Genomic DNA, 16141 nt, shown 5'->3' on the forward strand with positions numbered 1-16141 from the left:
TCTTCTTTCAGTACAAACCTGGAACCCAGTCCCAAAACCTGCAGCAGTAAGTTTATTTACACATTATACAACTAATTTATTCATGGACTCCTACTGTTGTGTCAGTACTTGTACCTTTGTATCCTAAACCTTTGCAAAGGCAGGAAAAGGTAGTGCTGCTGGTTGTCAAATAAAGATGAAGATGACTTCTCAGTGAGGGTGTATGTGAGCATGTTTGTGAGGGTGGCAGCTGGGAGAAGAAGCATCTCCTTGTTGGCAGCAGGTGAGCTAAGGCCACAGCCTGTTTGGTGGAAGAAGTGAGGCTGGTGATGGGCCAGTGCGATAACTGAGACAGCTGAAGGCTGAGCAAACTGCGTGGAGGTGAGACTGGCTATGTGGAGGTAGGAAATGCACGTCTATTTCTAGAAAGAACAGATGGGAAAACTGTTGTGGGCACCACACAGGTGTCAATTATCATCTGTATCATTAGGCGATGATGCAGATTCTCATGAGGGCTGCTTCCTGGCTGGTTGGCATGCCATGCGTGACCTCTGAGCCTGCGGTTCTCATTCAAGCCATGAACAGTGTGCTCAAGGATCATTAAAACCTCCCTCTGCAAGCCTCTGTTAGTGGAATAGTCTGCGATGGTACATTTGTAGTATTATTATTTATTTATTTTTTTGGCTAGGTTGAGCGTACCGTTCTATTAAAGTGCTTTTAATTTAGCCAAATGAGCCTAAGGAGAGTTGTGAGCATCCAAAGAATGACAAAAATACAATGACAGAAATATTGGGACATCCTTCCAAATCATTGAAATCAAGTGTCTAATCACTTCTTTGGCCAAATATGTAAAAGAATCAGGAACCTAAGGATGCAAACAGCTTCTACAAAGTGTTTTGAAAGAATTAGTTGCCAATGTTACATTTCAAAGCGGGATTATTATAACTGTTTAACAATGCGAAAAATTTTATTTTCTGACATTTGCAACAGTTAATAATGTTACATTGTTAATTTAGAATAGTATATTACACACCACTCAGCTTGGTATTCAACCCACATGTCATACTATAAGCTTCTTTGGGAATATTAATTGTTACTCATATATGCACAGGGGGGATCATGTAAGTCCTCCTCCTGAATAGTAGAATAGTCCGGAATAGTTTAGGACTTGCCGAAAAAGTTGCTTCACGTGAGGGATGGGAGCAAAAGAGGAGTCCTGCAGAATTCTATGAAGAAACGTAATTTTGTGGTTCAGATTTTAGCAATACAGAGATTCCCATTGCTGTCAAAATCTAAATTTAATCTAAAACCTGCATCTAATTAGACCTCTTCAACCGACGTGCTTAACTTGTACAAATCATTTCCTCAAATCCCCAATTTCCTCAAATGTTAGTGAGTGTTGAGCATATTACCTGAAGCTGAATGCATTAACATTGCTCTAAGCTCAAGATTATTCGGCTACATTTAAACAAAACCTGGCCTCTGACCTTTTTGTTAATTTATTTTCTTGCAATTTTTCTGATTCCGCTTGAAACTATTATCTCATCACTTCCAGTCTATTGTCAAATCAGGTGTCTCCTTTCAGTCCCACATGTCAGGCAAAATGGACCAGTGACTTGGTCCATATTTGAAATATACAGCATAATGTTATTATTGTAAAGTTTTTTTGATACACTCTATAAAATCATGTAACTCATAAGTTCACCCACTGCAGTTTCGTTTTTCTTTCCCATTTATATCAATTTGTCACGGCAACAATAGTCTGGAAGAATGAAGGAAATGCCAGAGTCGCAGTAGTACAAGCCTTCCTACAGATTTATGGACAATTAGATAGCTTTCAATCATACTAAAGTTAGAGCTGTGTTGATTGTAGATGCCTGCATTTTATTTTAATGGGTGAACAATTTTGTGATGTTTAAGGATAACCTGGTCAATCAAGAAATTACTAAAGAATTAATATTTCGTATACATTTTAGCTATCTATTCTACCAGAAGCCTTGGATTGCATCCCGAGACGTTATTAATTTGAAACCCAGCTGTCACAGGCAGCTGTCCTCCTCAATTTCTCTACTTCTCCCGTCCTCAGCCTTATCCCCCTGCATGGAACTCGTGCCTTCCAGGCAGCTTCCAAGGAAACTAAAGCTACACTTCATCTTCAAATACTGACAACATGACAGGCTCAAATTAGGTGCCAATTGCATCGATTTCAGCAATATATTTGATCGCAAACTTATGAAACAGGCAGACACGGTGAGATCCCCAGAAGTAATTTCATTCCACAAAATCTGTCCAGCACCCACACATAAAATTACGTTGCAGTCCTGACAATTTCCGCTCATACTAAATGTACATGTTTTACAGCAGTGTTTTTCAGAACTCTGGTAAAAGCACCACTGATGGTACTTAACATGTTTTTAGTGATGCTCCAAGAATCTTGGTGTTATAATTTGCAAGGTTAATGCAAACACACTGATTATTGTGTAGTGAACTACAATGATTCCATGCTAACAAGAACATGTTCAGTAAATTCACATTTGAGTCAAATTTTATATTCAGTTTATATTATAAACTGAACCATTCTTATCTTCCAAAGTTAGCAAAAAGCGTTGCAAACATGTCCTCTCTGTTTAAGCAGAACGTGGCTAATAATTAAGCATGTGCTGAAGTTTTAAGCTATCATAACATGACAAGCATATCCAAGGAAGAGTCTTCGTAACCATCTTTAGTCAAAAAGCAAATGTGGCAAATGACTTCTGAGTTGTGACTTTTTGTTAGAAAATCAGTTTCTTTAAATTAGGATGTATTTTAATTCAATCAGTGCTTTATATAGAAACAAAAAAAATTAAAAGTATATCAAAACTTCTATTTAGATTTTGGGCTGCTCTATTGATAATGCTTTATCAGTTAGATCTTGATATTGAGCAATCTAAGGAACAGACCAAACTGCAGTACATATTCCACAGAGTCTGCAACATGGCACTCCTCTGTTCTAAACAGCCAAACATAAAGACAAATCTGGGCAAGAACAAAGAAACAGCTTGGACTTTCACTTGTTAAATGTGACCTTTTCTTACCAGCCAGTGTTGAACTCAACATGAGCGTCAAAGAAGCCGACAACAGGAGACGTGGCTGCATTCCAGCCATGGATCCTGGCTCGGATCAAACCCTCCCGCTTGTTATTCCTCACAATCTTCACCAGGCCTGGGTACCGTTTGTTCACGTACTGGTCCAAGTTGAATTTTAGCTCCACTAAAAGAAAGCAGACAAGGAGAAAACAAAATATGTTTAGGAACATGGGTTTTCAAGACAATATCCAACAAAGATACCTTATTATTCCACAGTTAATTTTGACACTTGTTTCTGCCTTCAAGTTATAAAAAGGTAGACACCTTGTGTCTACCTAACTTACTGCTTTTAATATTACTTACCATGAGCTTTGTTAATTTTTTTATGAACATATCTCATGCTAAGTAATATAATTATATTGATTGATTGATTCTCTCATTCATTTTTTAAAAGTCTACAATATCCAAAAACATCACACACAGAGGTGAAATGCCTTGCGAAACTATCCTTATCCCTTAAAGTTGTCTCACGACATAAAATCCAATGCATTTTATTGAAATATTACGTGATAGGCGAACACAGTGCAGCAAAGTTTTTAAATAAATTGAAAAATGTGGCATGCAATTGTAATATACCCTGCTGATTCAGCAATATCTGAATTTTGCCGGATGGCCGTTCACACGCCGCCACCCTGCCCCACTTGCGGAGTCTTTTAAAATTGAGTTTTTATTCAAATGGGTGCATATTTGCTGTGGAGTTTGCACTGGAGTAGTGCATTGCAGAGCTGGACCTAGTGTAAATTTGGTGTGCGTTTTCCACTGCACATGACATTTTACATGTCGGCCAAAAAGTTACATTTTGGTCAGGTCAGAACAGGAACTCATCTCCGATTGCCTTGCTGGATCCCCTACACGGCTTGTGTAAAACTGCACCCAAGAAATCTCATGACTTTCTTCCAACAGTGACTTTAGTCTTGCATCTCCTCCATAAAGGATATATTTGTGGAGAGCATGACTAGTAGTTTCCCTGTTTATCTCTCACTTGAGGTATGGATCTTTGCAGCTCCTCCAAAGTAACCATGAGTTTCTTGACTACCTAATGCTGTCCTTAATTGTCCATTTAGGTCAATGGTAGGTTTGAAGTTGTGCCATACTATCAAATCCACTGTCTTATATTTGGTTAAGCATGGGGGGTGGGGGAACTAAAATCCCCAAATTTACAGAAATGTTACATGTTGTGATGTTAGTTTAAATGACTGACAAAATGTAATAGTGTTATTGATAATGAGCAACCACTGAATCTATAGTTATCCACTCAATTGTTGCTAAATATATGCTCAGTTTGAAGGATTGCTGCAAAGTTAATGACTCAATGCAATGGACTGTCCACTGTTTCTACATCTTTGTTCAGGAAGAGTGGTTGCTATAAAGCAGTCAGTGACTCAGTGTAACTGGATGGCTTTCCTTAAATAGAAAACCTTTTTACCAGTTTGAATAATAAACTGAACTTGAATATACTGTTTAATAATTAGAATCAAATGGAATGTAAGTAATTGACTTATAATCTGTCTATAATTTGCCTGAAGAAAATGTATATTTCTGTAAATACATTTTATTGTTTTGTTAAGTACCTTGATAGGATAGTCATCGTGAACCGCTGTTGACTGAATTGAAACTTAATTGTATTTATCTGGGGTAAAGCTAGACATTCTATGAATAATAATAATAACGATGACGATGATGATGATGACAATGATGATGATGATGATGATGATAATAATAATTCTGAGTTTATAAATAATACAACTTCCAGATTGGAGAACTGAAGGGAATTTTCTACGATCCATCAATAGCTAAAACATAATTAAAAATCAGTTGACTTTTATCAGTTGACTCCCTGATTATATTCTATTTAAAAAATGGTCGGCTTTATTCATTTTTGTTCCAACAAAACATTGAGGAGAATGATGTTAAAATCATTGGTCATTGAAATATATTTTTAGCATTAGATTATTGATCTACAGTCTAAAAACTATTAGTTAAAAAAACAAGCAAAAAAATAATAAAAAAGGCAACATTTTGCAAGACTTGTCTGCTGTTCTTTGCTGTTCTGGTATTTTAGGTATTTAATACATGAAATATTTAGTTTTGCAAGCTAAAAAATTAAGTTGCCATTACAAATAAACGTAAATAAATTGAGTTAACCCACAATTAAAAAGATCAAAATCAAACACAAAATATGTAATTAAAATAAGTAATTTTTGACATAAATATGACTTTGTATGTAGTCAATAATATTAATCTATGCCAAATAGTTAGCATGTTCTTTTTAAGAAATATATGTATTCAATTACCATGTTTAAGAACACATAACTTTGTAACAACCTGGTAATCAGAGCTTATAAAAGTTCTCCTAAAAACTTTATAATTAGTGCTAAAAAAAACAAACAAATTTTTTTAATAATATAAATATATATAAATATATAGATATATATATATATATAGATATAGATATACATATATATATAGATATATAGATATATATATATATATATATATATATATGTATATATATATATATATATATATATATATATATATATATATATATATATATATATATATATATATATATATATATATATGAAGTGGACCATGGTTTATTGTTGTTATATGTGCAAAATATTTGAACTTAAAACAAAAAAAAAGGTCTTTTATGATTATTTCAGATACTTTCAATTCAAAACCACACTTCAAAATGTGCTAAACTGCATTCAATAAATAATCAAAATGAGACTGTTTTATACTCATTCACACTCACCACATACTCTGTGTTCCACATTTAGATCAGTTTTCACCATATATCCATCTCACACATATTTTCAGCAGCAGGGTTAATGACAAGTTCAGTGTTTTGTTCAAGATGCTAAAACACTTTCAAATAGTGAAGACCACGCTGACAAACTGTTAATTAGAAGAGAAACTGCTTCACATGGCACACCACAATGCAGAACAAAAAAATACTAAAAAGCTACTTCAGAAACTTTGTGAAATAAATTTTCATTTTATATTTAGTAGCAGCCTGAAGTGCTTCCATCACCGATTTACTAAACAAACAAAAAAAGCTTGAAGAAAAATGGATTTTAACGGTATTTGACGAGTAACAGTTGACAGATGTACAGTGCTGTAAAAACATATTTTCCTTACAACTGTCTTTTTTGTCACACTTAAAGGTTTAAAATATTAAAAATATAACATAAAGCTAGACAAAGATAACCAGCATAAATACAAGAAGCTGTTTTCTAATGATGGTGTTATTTATTAAACGAGAAAAGCTATCTAAACCAACATGTCTCAGTGTGCAAAGAACATCCCCTAAATCTAATAACTGGTTGTAACACCTTTAATGCCAATAATGGCCATTAAGTGATTGCAGTAACTTTAAATTAATTATTTACACTGCTAAGGATGAATTTGGCCACCTCCAAAACCCCTACTTATTTTTTATTTTTATTTTTTTTCCCATTCAGAAGTGGGCTTGCCGATGTGCTTCAGATCAATATCTCTGCTGCTCAACCCAAGTGGACCAGAGCTTAGGTGACAAACTGTACTGAAAAGTGTTGGTATTGGGTGTATTTTTTACTTAACAAGAGGACGGTTACTATCACCAGGTTAGTTTGGGAAGCTTTCCCCCCCCTTCATTAATAAAACTTACATTTTGACTTCACTCAAGTTACCTCCGTCCTATGTTTGAAGTGCTTAATGATCTTAAAATCCCGCTACTGGTGTAAAAAGCACTAAATGGTCTTGGGCTGAAATTAATTCCTGAGCAATTAATTTGAGCTTTTGAGATGTCATGCATATTGATCCCTTGAGTCATCAGACCTCTACCTACTGTGATACCAGGACTAGAATGAGGATTTAGTTTGTATGATCCTCAACAAACTCCCTGAAAACCTGAGAGAATGCAGAAAATGTTGGCTCCTTTTATATTTAAACTGAAAACATTGTTGTTTGTTGCTGCTTTTGTTCATCTGAGTTGTGAACTGTTTGAAACAGGCTTCTTAATAGGGCATTAATATCTGTTTTTTAACATATTTTTTCCTTTATGCATTGCCTTTATGTTTGAGCTTTGTTATTTTCTTTCTTTCTTTCTTTGTTTTTTTCTTTCTTCTGCTTATCCAGGTATGGTTGCGGGAGTTGTTGCACATCTCTAGCAGCCATTGGGCAGACAAAACAGGCACACCACCCTACCATGCATGCTCAAACTCATTCCTCGTGGCAATATGGAGAAACAAATCAACCCAACAGTTATGATTTTGGACAGTGGGAGGAGGACCCACATATGCACGGGGAGAACATGCAAACTCTATGCAGAAAGACCCCGGGGTTAAGAACCAAGACATTCTTGCTGCGAGGCAACACGACTTTCCAACTGCTCCACCGTACAACTCGCTCTACCTTAAAACAATTTATTGTGGCAAAGTTGGAAAAATGGAAGGAATCTGTTTTTTTACATTACTGTTTTCAAAATTGCCAACAAAACAGTCTTTCATCTCCGTTACAATGAAGTAAATTAAGTCTCAACCAACAACCACAGCATAGGAAATATGCCTCTACCAGCTTCTTGAAGGATTCTGCTTAATTATGCCACCTACACTGGTTGATGCATAATAAGCTACAATGAAATTTTCAGCAAGAGCAAACAGCTAGAGGGGATCCTCTTTAATAAGTACATGTAAAAATCATGTCTTATTAAGTATCTAAACATGAAAAAGCATCAAAAGTCTTAGATATTCTCATATTCTTACATTATGCAGTAGCTTCAGCCCAAAATTATTCATACTAGCTGGTACATTCATTTCAAATTATTTTCTTTTAACCAAGCAGTTTGTTTCTCAAAGGAAATGTGCATCTGTAAACGCTAATAGCACATAAAATTCATCATCTATTTTGAAAAAATATAATTTTTATTATATTAAGTTAAATAAAAAGGACATGTTAACATTATTTATACCCTTCTTAATAATCAGTGATTTATTGCAAACACTAACCAAACCCTTCCTAATATTGCTGAACAACATTCAGTAGATTTCCTTGGTATTTTTAATAATTTCTATTTGTTGACGAGCTCTAACTGTTTGACGTTAAAAGGCCTTCCTTGTGTCATCAAAAGCTTTAGCTCATTCCCATCATCAGACACTAGTGTGGACTTTGGTTGACCCACTACACAACATTTTTATTTTATTTTACTTCCAGTCAGAAGAAACATATTGGTACAATTTTAGTATTACTTAAATCCTAAATCTGCCAGGGGTAACTTTACTTCATCTCACACTGCACTTGGCAGGCACCCTGCACTGATAAAGATTCACCTAACTCTGCTGGCTGGTATATGGAAACACAGCTGGACGAAGGTTTAAATGTGAATATTTCATAATCAACTCATTTTAACTTCAAACCACTGATGTAACATGTAGAAATAAATAAAAATACATTTGGTCTGGAACTGGATTACACAAGGATTGAAAGCATCCTTTTAATCCCTCATTGAGAAGACTTTGTGGCTTGGTGAATTAAACACTTCATTTTAGTAAGGAAAAAATACCATTTAATTACATTTCTGCAAGACCTTGTGACAGCAGGAGCATTAGCTGATAGGAAATTCATTTGAATTCTTGCATTTAGAGACTTGAATGGGTTTGGGAAAAAGTTATTAAAATTTTGGACTGTCTTACTTTTAAAGCAATAATACAAAAAAGTCCTTCTACAAATCAATGTTCATTATGTTCTGAAATAACAGGCATTTGAAGAAGTATACTGATTTAAAGCTTGTCCATAAAGGGCACATGCTCAGAAGAATAGCTGGTCCCCTTTAAGTGGTAAATGGACTGAACAGAACTGAAAAGTGCTTTTCCAGTCATACTGACCACTCAAAGCGCTGAAGACTAGAGTGACATTAAGCCAAGTACATACATTTTTACACCGATGCACAGTGCAGTAGGCAACTTGGGGTTAAGTGCCTTGCCAAAGAGCACATCAACATGTGACAAGGGAGAGCTGGAATCAAACCCACAACATTTTGATTGCAAGACAACTACTCAACCCATCAAGCCACAGTCATAGTAAAACAAATATTTCACTATATAGATGAAAATGATGAACTACAGTTCCTTGCTGTTGAAAGTAAAGACAAAACAGGCTCTTGTTCTGGAGTTCCTGTGTGAAAATCACCATGCAGTGTCTCATATAAGGCATTTCTCCGCTAATGTATTTATTCCCGGTGTATTATTACATCTTATGCTCTCAGTCCTCACACATGCTGATGGCTGTCCTCAATGGAAGCTCAGTTTCACTGTTATACTGAGGAGTGCAAATTGCTGTCTGTGTTTTATTGGAGGATTGATGGTTGTTTGAGCTTCTCCTCTGGGTTACTGCTGAGCGTTCCACTTTCTGAAAGAGAGATTAATAAGGACGCTTGTGGGACACCGCCTCTGAGTGGTATCCACACCTAGCTGCTGACTTTGGCTTGCAATATAAATCAGCCAGTCAAAGTCCCCCCAAAAAAGTCTAATCCCCCCGCCTGTGTGATTGAGAACACACAGTGAACGGAAGGATTGCCAGGAGTCTTTTTCTAGCTCAAGGTCTTAATATATTGTGGTGCCTGCTTTAAGGAAAGGGGCTGAACTTGGAAGCATTGACCAATGAAGAAAACAAGTGTTCGCTTTTGACAGTGTATTAAAGTGACGAACGAGTGACTGAAACATTTTCTATTATGTTCATTCTGTCTTTGTTTATGAGAATCATTTCTGTTTAGAGCACACTGACATTTTCAGCATTAATAAGTGCTTGTCATGTCACCATTTATTAAACAAAGATCTAGCAATAAAAGCAATATAAAGCTTTTGTCAAAGCTGTTGGGCAGTAAGTTTGACGTCCTGACGCCCTGGTTCTTTGACGTGATTCCTTGTGATAACATGTTATGTCTTGTGACCCATGGTGAACTGGAGCACCATCGTACCTTGGGAGCTGTCTCCTGACTCATAACAAAAAAATTAAAAAATAAACGTTTAGGGAGCTGACATATTGTTTGGAATGCTTCTAAAAAGGGGCTGTGCTCATAGTTCTGGGGAATTTTCAACCATCAGACTTAAGAGTCCTCCAGATGCATGCACAGATCTCAACATTTTTATACTTGTCGAGTTCGAATAAAATTGTCCTTTGTTCGACTAAGTCAACAGCAATAGAGTGTTTTTCACCGAAACATTCTTACATTAGCACTTTGAAGTTGACCAAGGCCCAGGACACAGCATTTCTTTTTATTTGTATGACCGAGTTGGCCAATACGAATGGCCAAAAAACACCTCCCCTTTTTTTAAATCATCTGTAAGGCAGCATTACTTGAAAAATGTTTTTTCATGATGCTAAAGTTGGCATTGGCTTCATAGTTTAATAGCGGTGCTGAAACTAAAGGGCCATTTCGCAGTTGTTAAAGGGGACCTATTATGAAAAATGTACTTTTTGCAAGTTGTTTTACTTCCATTTGGGGTTATACTGCTTCTAGAAAAATGTCCAAGTGCTGAACAAAAACCTATCCAGCTGTTTTTTGGCAATAGGTAAATGTCTTCTTAATGTCTGGTAAATGAACTATTTCAAAAACCTCCCGATTATTACATCACAAGCGGCGCTGGCATTGCCCATCACCTAGCAACGAGAGCGTAGCTCCTCCCTCTTCATATTCAGAAGATTTGGTCAGCTGGTTTTAACGGTATATGTACTGCCCAATGGCTCATTCTGAAAGGAACTCAAAATAGGTGAAACTGGGAATGTGAAATCTCATTATCTGATAATTATTTTGTGCAATAAATGTAATGAACATGCTTTGTATGTCCATAGACCTTTTGTAGGCCCCTAGACCTATCCTAAATGTTTAAAAGGAAGCATTATAGGTCACCTTTAAGAAGTCTGGACAGCACTTGTACCTGCCTAGTTCAAAATCTGAATTAGACTGGACAAACCTTGACCTGATAAACATGGAATTTTCAGAAACATTTCATGACATTTATGAAATCTTTATTGTATTGTGAAAACAAAAAAGGAAACCATTTTATGTGTTTTTAAGTAAAGAACCTCCATGGAATTAGATAAACAAAATAGTGTAACATAGACTAATTATACCTGGATTGAAATATTCTACGGTGGACTAAATATTCTTTCAAACACAGTTTGTATTTCATGAAACTTTTACTCAGTTTCTTAAAAGAACAAAAAACTATTGATGGTTTTTAGCAATATACTGGGAGAACATGTTTCCACTTGTTCTCATGAATGCAATACCGCACTTTGTCTCGTCACCTAAACTGGATGTATGGTCACACGCCTACTAAGTAAATAGAATTAAAGCAACCTCTGCTTTGAAGAGATTTATTTAACACACAAGCAGTTGCAAACTTTAAAAAAAGTTCAAATGTAAAATCTGACCCTCTCGTATGCTTTTTTGTCAGAAAGTGTTTAAGCGCACTAGGTGCATTGATTCCAAATGTCATGTATAAAAAGGAAATTTTAAGAGTTTTCAACTTTTACATTCTATGTTAAATGAGTCATTGCTGAAAGCTTGATTGAAGCCTACAGAGGAAGCAGACGTCTTTGTATGAAGTTGTATTTGCCCTGATTGGAGGTCCAAAGCCCGCTCAGCGTGACTGGATCAGGATCACCCTGACCTGGAGCCCCAGTACAGCGCATTTAAAGCTTTTAGAGCGTAATTATTTTTGGACTTCGCAGGGAAGGAGAAAAGCATGAGAACATCCCCTGAGCTGACAGAAAAAAAATATATAAAAAAGAAAACATACGGAAAAATGTTCAAGACACTTGTGGAATGGCAAAAGCTCCAATGGCAGATCTTTCAGACCTGCCATTGGAGCATAAAAGAAGAATACCCATTCAACACACTATGAATAAAAAGCAATTTATAACAGACCATTTGAGGAACTCCTAGGGTATTCTGGTATCACTGGGCACTAAGAATGCTGCTACATTAGAGAAACATTGGAGAATGACTATAGTGAGCTACTGAAAATGCATCCGCACTGTGCTAAGATTTAAAAATCATACATTTTGCTAGAACGGCTACACTAACCGCAAGTGTGTTTTTATGAAAATTACTCGTCAGGATTCAAGATTCACCAATGTCATTATCAATACATATTGTGTTGTAGAAAAATTCAGGATGTGTGAATTTTCACATTCTCCCATGCAAATATTTCTCACATCTGGAAAGATGACAGAAGTTGATCTGTTTTAATTGATCATAAGGACAGTAAAAAAACTCATGTCAGTCTAGGCGGCTCACTACTAGTAATGTGATGATGGATAAAATTATGACAGTAAAGTGATACTCCTGATATTTCTATAACAGCCTCTGGAGAATAACACTGAGATGCTGGGTCACAGTAGAGGGCAGCCATTCACTATAAGTGTGAAATATTTTGACTGAAAATACCATAAAGGCGTGCCGAGTCCTATTTTATACTTCTCAAGTCTCACAAACATTATTACATGTTATATGTTTTAGGTTTTGTTCCATCCAGATCGTTTTCCTTTACTAAAAGAATAGCTAAACACCAAAGCATTGTATAAAAGGGGCCTTAAGGATTGTATCTTTATATTATTGTGCAAATTTAGACATTTTCATGTATACTTGCTTAATTCAGCAATATCTGAATTAAAACTATTTTAGTTCTGACTTCTTAGGTTTGGAGGGTGGTTACTGCTGTTGACTTTTCCTTTTGGCTAACGGTACACCTTGGTCGATGTCTACATCACAGCCCAAACTAGGGTGACTAGATGTCCTGATTGTGGGCAAATGTGCTGTATTTTTGACTCATGTTCTGGTATTGCACAGACTAAAACAATGTCCCATATTGACGAGATCAAATCCTGAAACGCACTTTTCGCCACAATGCTCTTAAAATAAAACAGAACAAGAAAATGATTTTGATGTATGCAGATTATGATGGAAACTACGTCAAAGAAAAGAAAATGCAGGTACAACAAAGACTGGGGAAGGGTTTATAACTGGGTGAGGCCAATGAAAGGTGATTCTCAGAAAGCTTTGTGTTTGCTAAAGTAATTTTTCAATTTCACACGGAGGGGAGCACGATGTGAAGTGATACTGTAAGAGAGTCGCAGAAGAATGCATGGCTGAAAAAGCTGCCTGCTGATCTATGGACTCATTTTCACTCAAACCCGTCTGCCAGACAGACGAGGGAACATCAGCCAAGATTAACTTTAATATTTGCCTTTACAAAAAGTTTAATAACATTCTTCTGATAAACTTTTTTTTTTCAAAGTTTTCAACTTTAAAATCTTGCGCCTTTTTTGTTGATAACATTAGAACAATGTCATTAAACATTTTGAAAGTTTAACAATTTTAATAAACATCAAAACAGTCAAATAATGTTTTTTGTAGAAACCTCGTCTAATTCATTGCTCTGCACTTACAAGCAAAGCAGAGATTGATTAATGGAATGTGCGATCTGTGTCAGATTAAAATTTACAACATCATCATGGTGGGTACTGCAATCGTAATCACCCTTCTTGTCCCACATTTGTTTTTTTCTGATCTGGTCATCATAGCCACAACCGACCAGCTCACTCAGACACACAACCCCTGTGGTGAGTGAGGATTTGAATTGCCAGCACTGATCAATAGTGTTTTTCAGGTTATTTTCATTCAGGATAATTTAAATGTACTGCTTTGAAAGTTAGCTCATGTTAGCGATGATGCTGCGAAAATCAATTACAAACTGGACCTATTTTGTTCGTCACTGTCTCTGCAGCGTCGGCTTCGGGCATTGCTTAGTCAGTGCCCTCTGGGCTCCAGAAAACCTCCCTCAGTGTCCAGTAACGAGGGGGGTGGAAAATCCTCCACCTCAAAAGACAGATCCGTGGCAAAACTACCTGCTCTGGTCACTCACCATGTTTGTAATATGTCAAATTAAGCTATCTGTCACTTTCCCCGATCACCACCCTACTTAACAACCCCCCTACGTTCAGTCCCACACTTATTAAAACTTCTCTGACTTCCCTGAGCCCTTCAGAGCTAAAAGCTTTTCATGCACTGTTGCCCAACCTGAGTGTGGCTTAAGAATGAAAACTGAGATGGTCGAAGCGGCGTACCGTGTTTCACCTTGCATCAACCGGAAAGTAATGATGATCTGATTTGCCATGGCTGGAATTCAACAACATCTATATTTCTGAAAAAGGAACCAATGTAGGAAATGGGGCGCAGATTCAAGCTTAAAGGAGCAATAAGCGATATTTCACCACTAGGTGGTGCTTGAGCACTGTCTGTAGACCAAAACAAGATGTGTATCAAGCCACGCCTCTCTACCTCCTTTCCCTTCTCACCCGTCGCCCCCTATGCGCATATTTGTAAAAGATAAAAACACAGCAAAAAAGCCTGGAACATTTCTGGTGAAGAAGTAAATAACTCATAACTTTATTCGGCTTTTAGCAAGAGAAAATTTGATATGCTGTGGGGCTCTCTGCCATGTTGCTCCGTGACTGTGGTATTTTATGGGGAAGGAGGGGCTAAGCCAGTACTTCTTAATAATTTTTTCACACTCTCAAAAAAAAAAAAAAAAAAAAAAATCTGCCCTCACTGTCCGTCTCGACTGTAAATAGTATGATTTGTCCCTAAAATTCTTTTAAGACTTATAAATATTATGTTAGGTGTACTTATAATGCAAGTAGGCTACGCATCTGCATAACATTGTATCCTTGTTACCATTAACGAAGACAAAAAGGAAAAATGAAATATAGATATTCTTACAACAAAGAATAACTTTATTAACCGTGTTTTTAGTATCTAAAACAAAAATCTAAACAGTAGGAAAGTGCTTGTTATATGTAAAATTAAAAAAATAAACTATATTTCTCTGTCACTTTATACTTACTGTCAATATGTTCATACAGACATATTTACAAAAAAGTAAGGAGTTTTTCATATCACAACATACATAAGCAATAAAGTCTTTGTTGCTGGCAGTTGCTTTATTGAATTGTATAGCAAAATGTTTGTCTGAGTTTCTCCGGCTGTCCTTGAAGATTGTTAACAATGTCAGTTATATGTTGAGTGACAGTATCATTGGACAGAAGGATAGTTTTCATTTTTGCACCACTTGTGTCATCCAGGAAGACATAAACCATGTCTAACACTGCAGTCAGTATGAACTCCTCTGCTAATGTGTTTTTTTTTTTTTTTGTTGCACAGAGCAATTTGGTACACCACCTTATATGATGCCAACAGTGCTCACTGATTTATTGAAGTAGTTCACAAAGTGGGATGCATGTGGCTATATTCGGTAGATTTTCACTGAAAAACTCAAGCAGCTTATCAGCGTTATTGGGGTGTAAGTGACGCCTTACTTTATTTGGCTTCAAGCTATTCGCTACCAACATTTTTAGACAGTAAACACCAGACTTTCCTGTCGTTTGTCTCATTATCTGTGTCTCTCTGCCATTTTTTTCATCCCTGTTAAATATGTTTCCATAGTGTCTCCTGAACATTTGTTCATCTACTGCGCTGTGCTGATTGTATACAAAAAAAACAAAAACAAATACCCTACACCAGGCATCACCAACCTTTTTGAAAAAGAGCTACTTCATCAGTACTGTGTCATACGAAGGGCTACCTGTACTGACCTCTAAACTACAAGAGTCCAAGCTCACCTTAACTTTACGTAATATAAATGTTTTTAATGCTTTTGTCATTTTTAAATCTATGTAAATACAAGTATGACTAAAATCGAAGAGCAACTGAATAAAATAGCATTTTAAATGCAGCTCACTGGATAGTTGTGCTATTTCTTTGAATAGGCTTGAGGGCCCCACATATGGTCTAGGGGGGGGGGGGGGGGGGGGGGGGGGGGGCTACCTGGTGCCTGCGGGCATAGACATTATATATGTAGACGCCTCGTCGGGCGGGTTCTGCCTATGCTGCAGATGCGTCAGAGCGCCCGCCATGTTTAATGTGGCAAATCTGCAGTTAGTCTGAGCCACTTAAACAGTATCAGAGGGAGTTTAATCTCAGAACA

The 16141-nt window shown here is 36.5% G+C and overlaps 1 protein-coding gene across 1 annotated transcript in view; it reads right to left on the reverse strand.

The window, feature by feature from the left end:
* galnt9 (polypeptide N-acetylgalactosaminyltransferase 9) overlaps positions 1-16141 on the reverse strand; it is a 140524-nt gene that overhangs the window by 70770 nt on the left and 53613 nt on the right. The window contains exon 4 of the mRNA XM_036143973.1: positions 3054-3228. Within this exon, the coding sequence (XP_035999866.1) occupies positions 3054-3228 (175 nt within the window). The remainder of the gene's footprint in view (positions 1-3053; positions 3229-16141) is intronic.

This window comes from Fundulus heteroclitus, chromosome 12 (genome assembly GCF_011125445.2).
Source record: "Fundulus heteroclitus isolate FHET01 chromosome 12, MU-UCD_Fhet_4.1, whole genome shotgun sequence".
NCBI lineage: Eukaryota > Metazoa > Chordata > Actinopteri > Cyprinodontiformes > Fundulidae > Fundulus > Fundulus heteroclitus.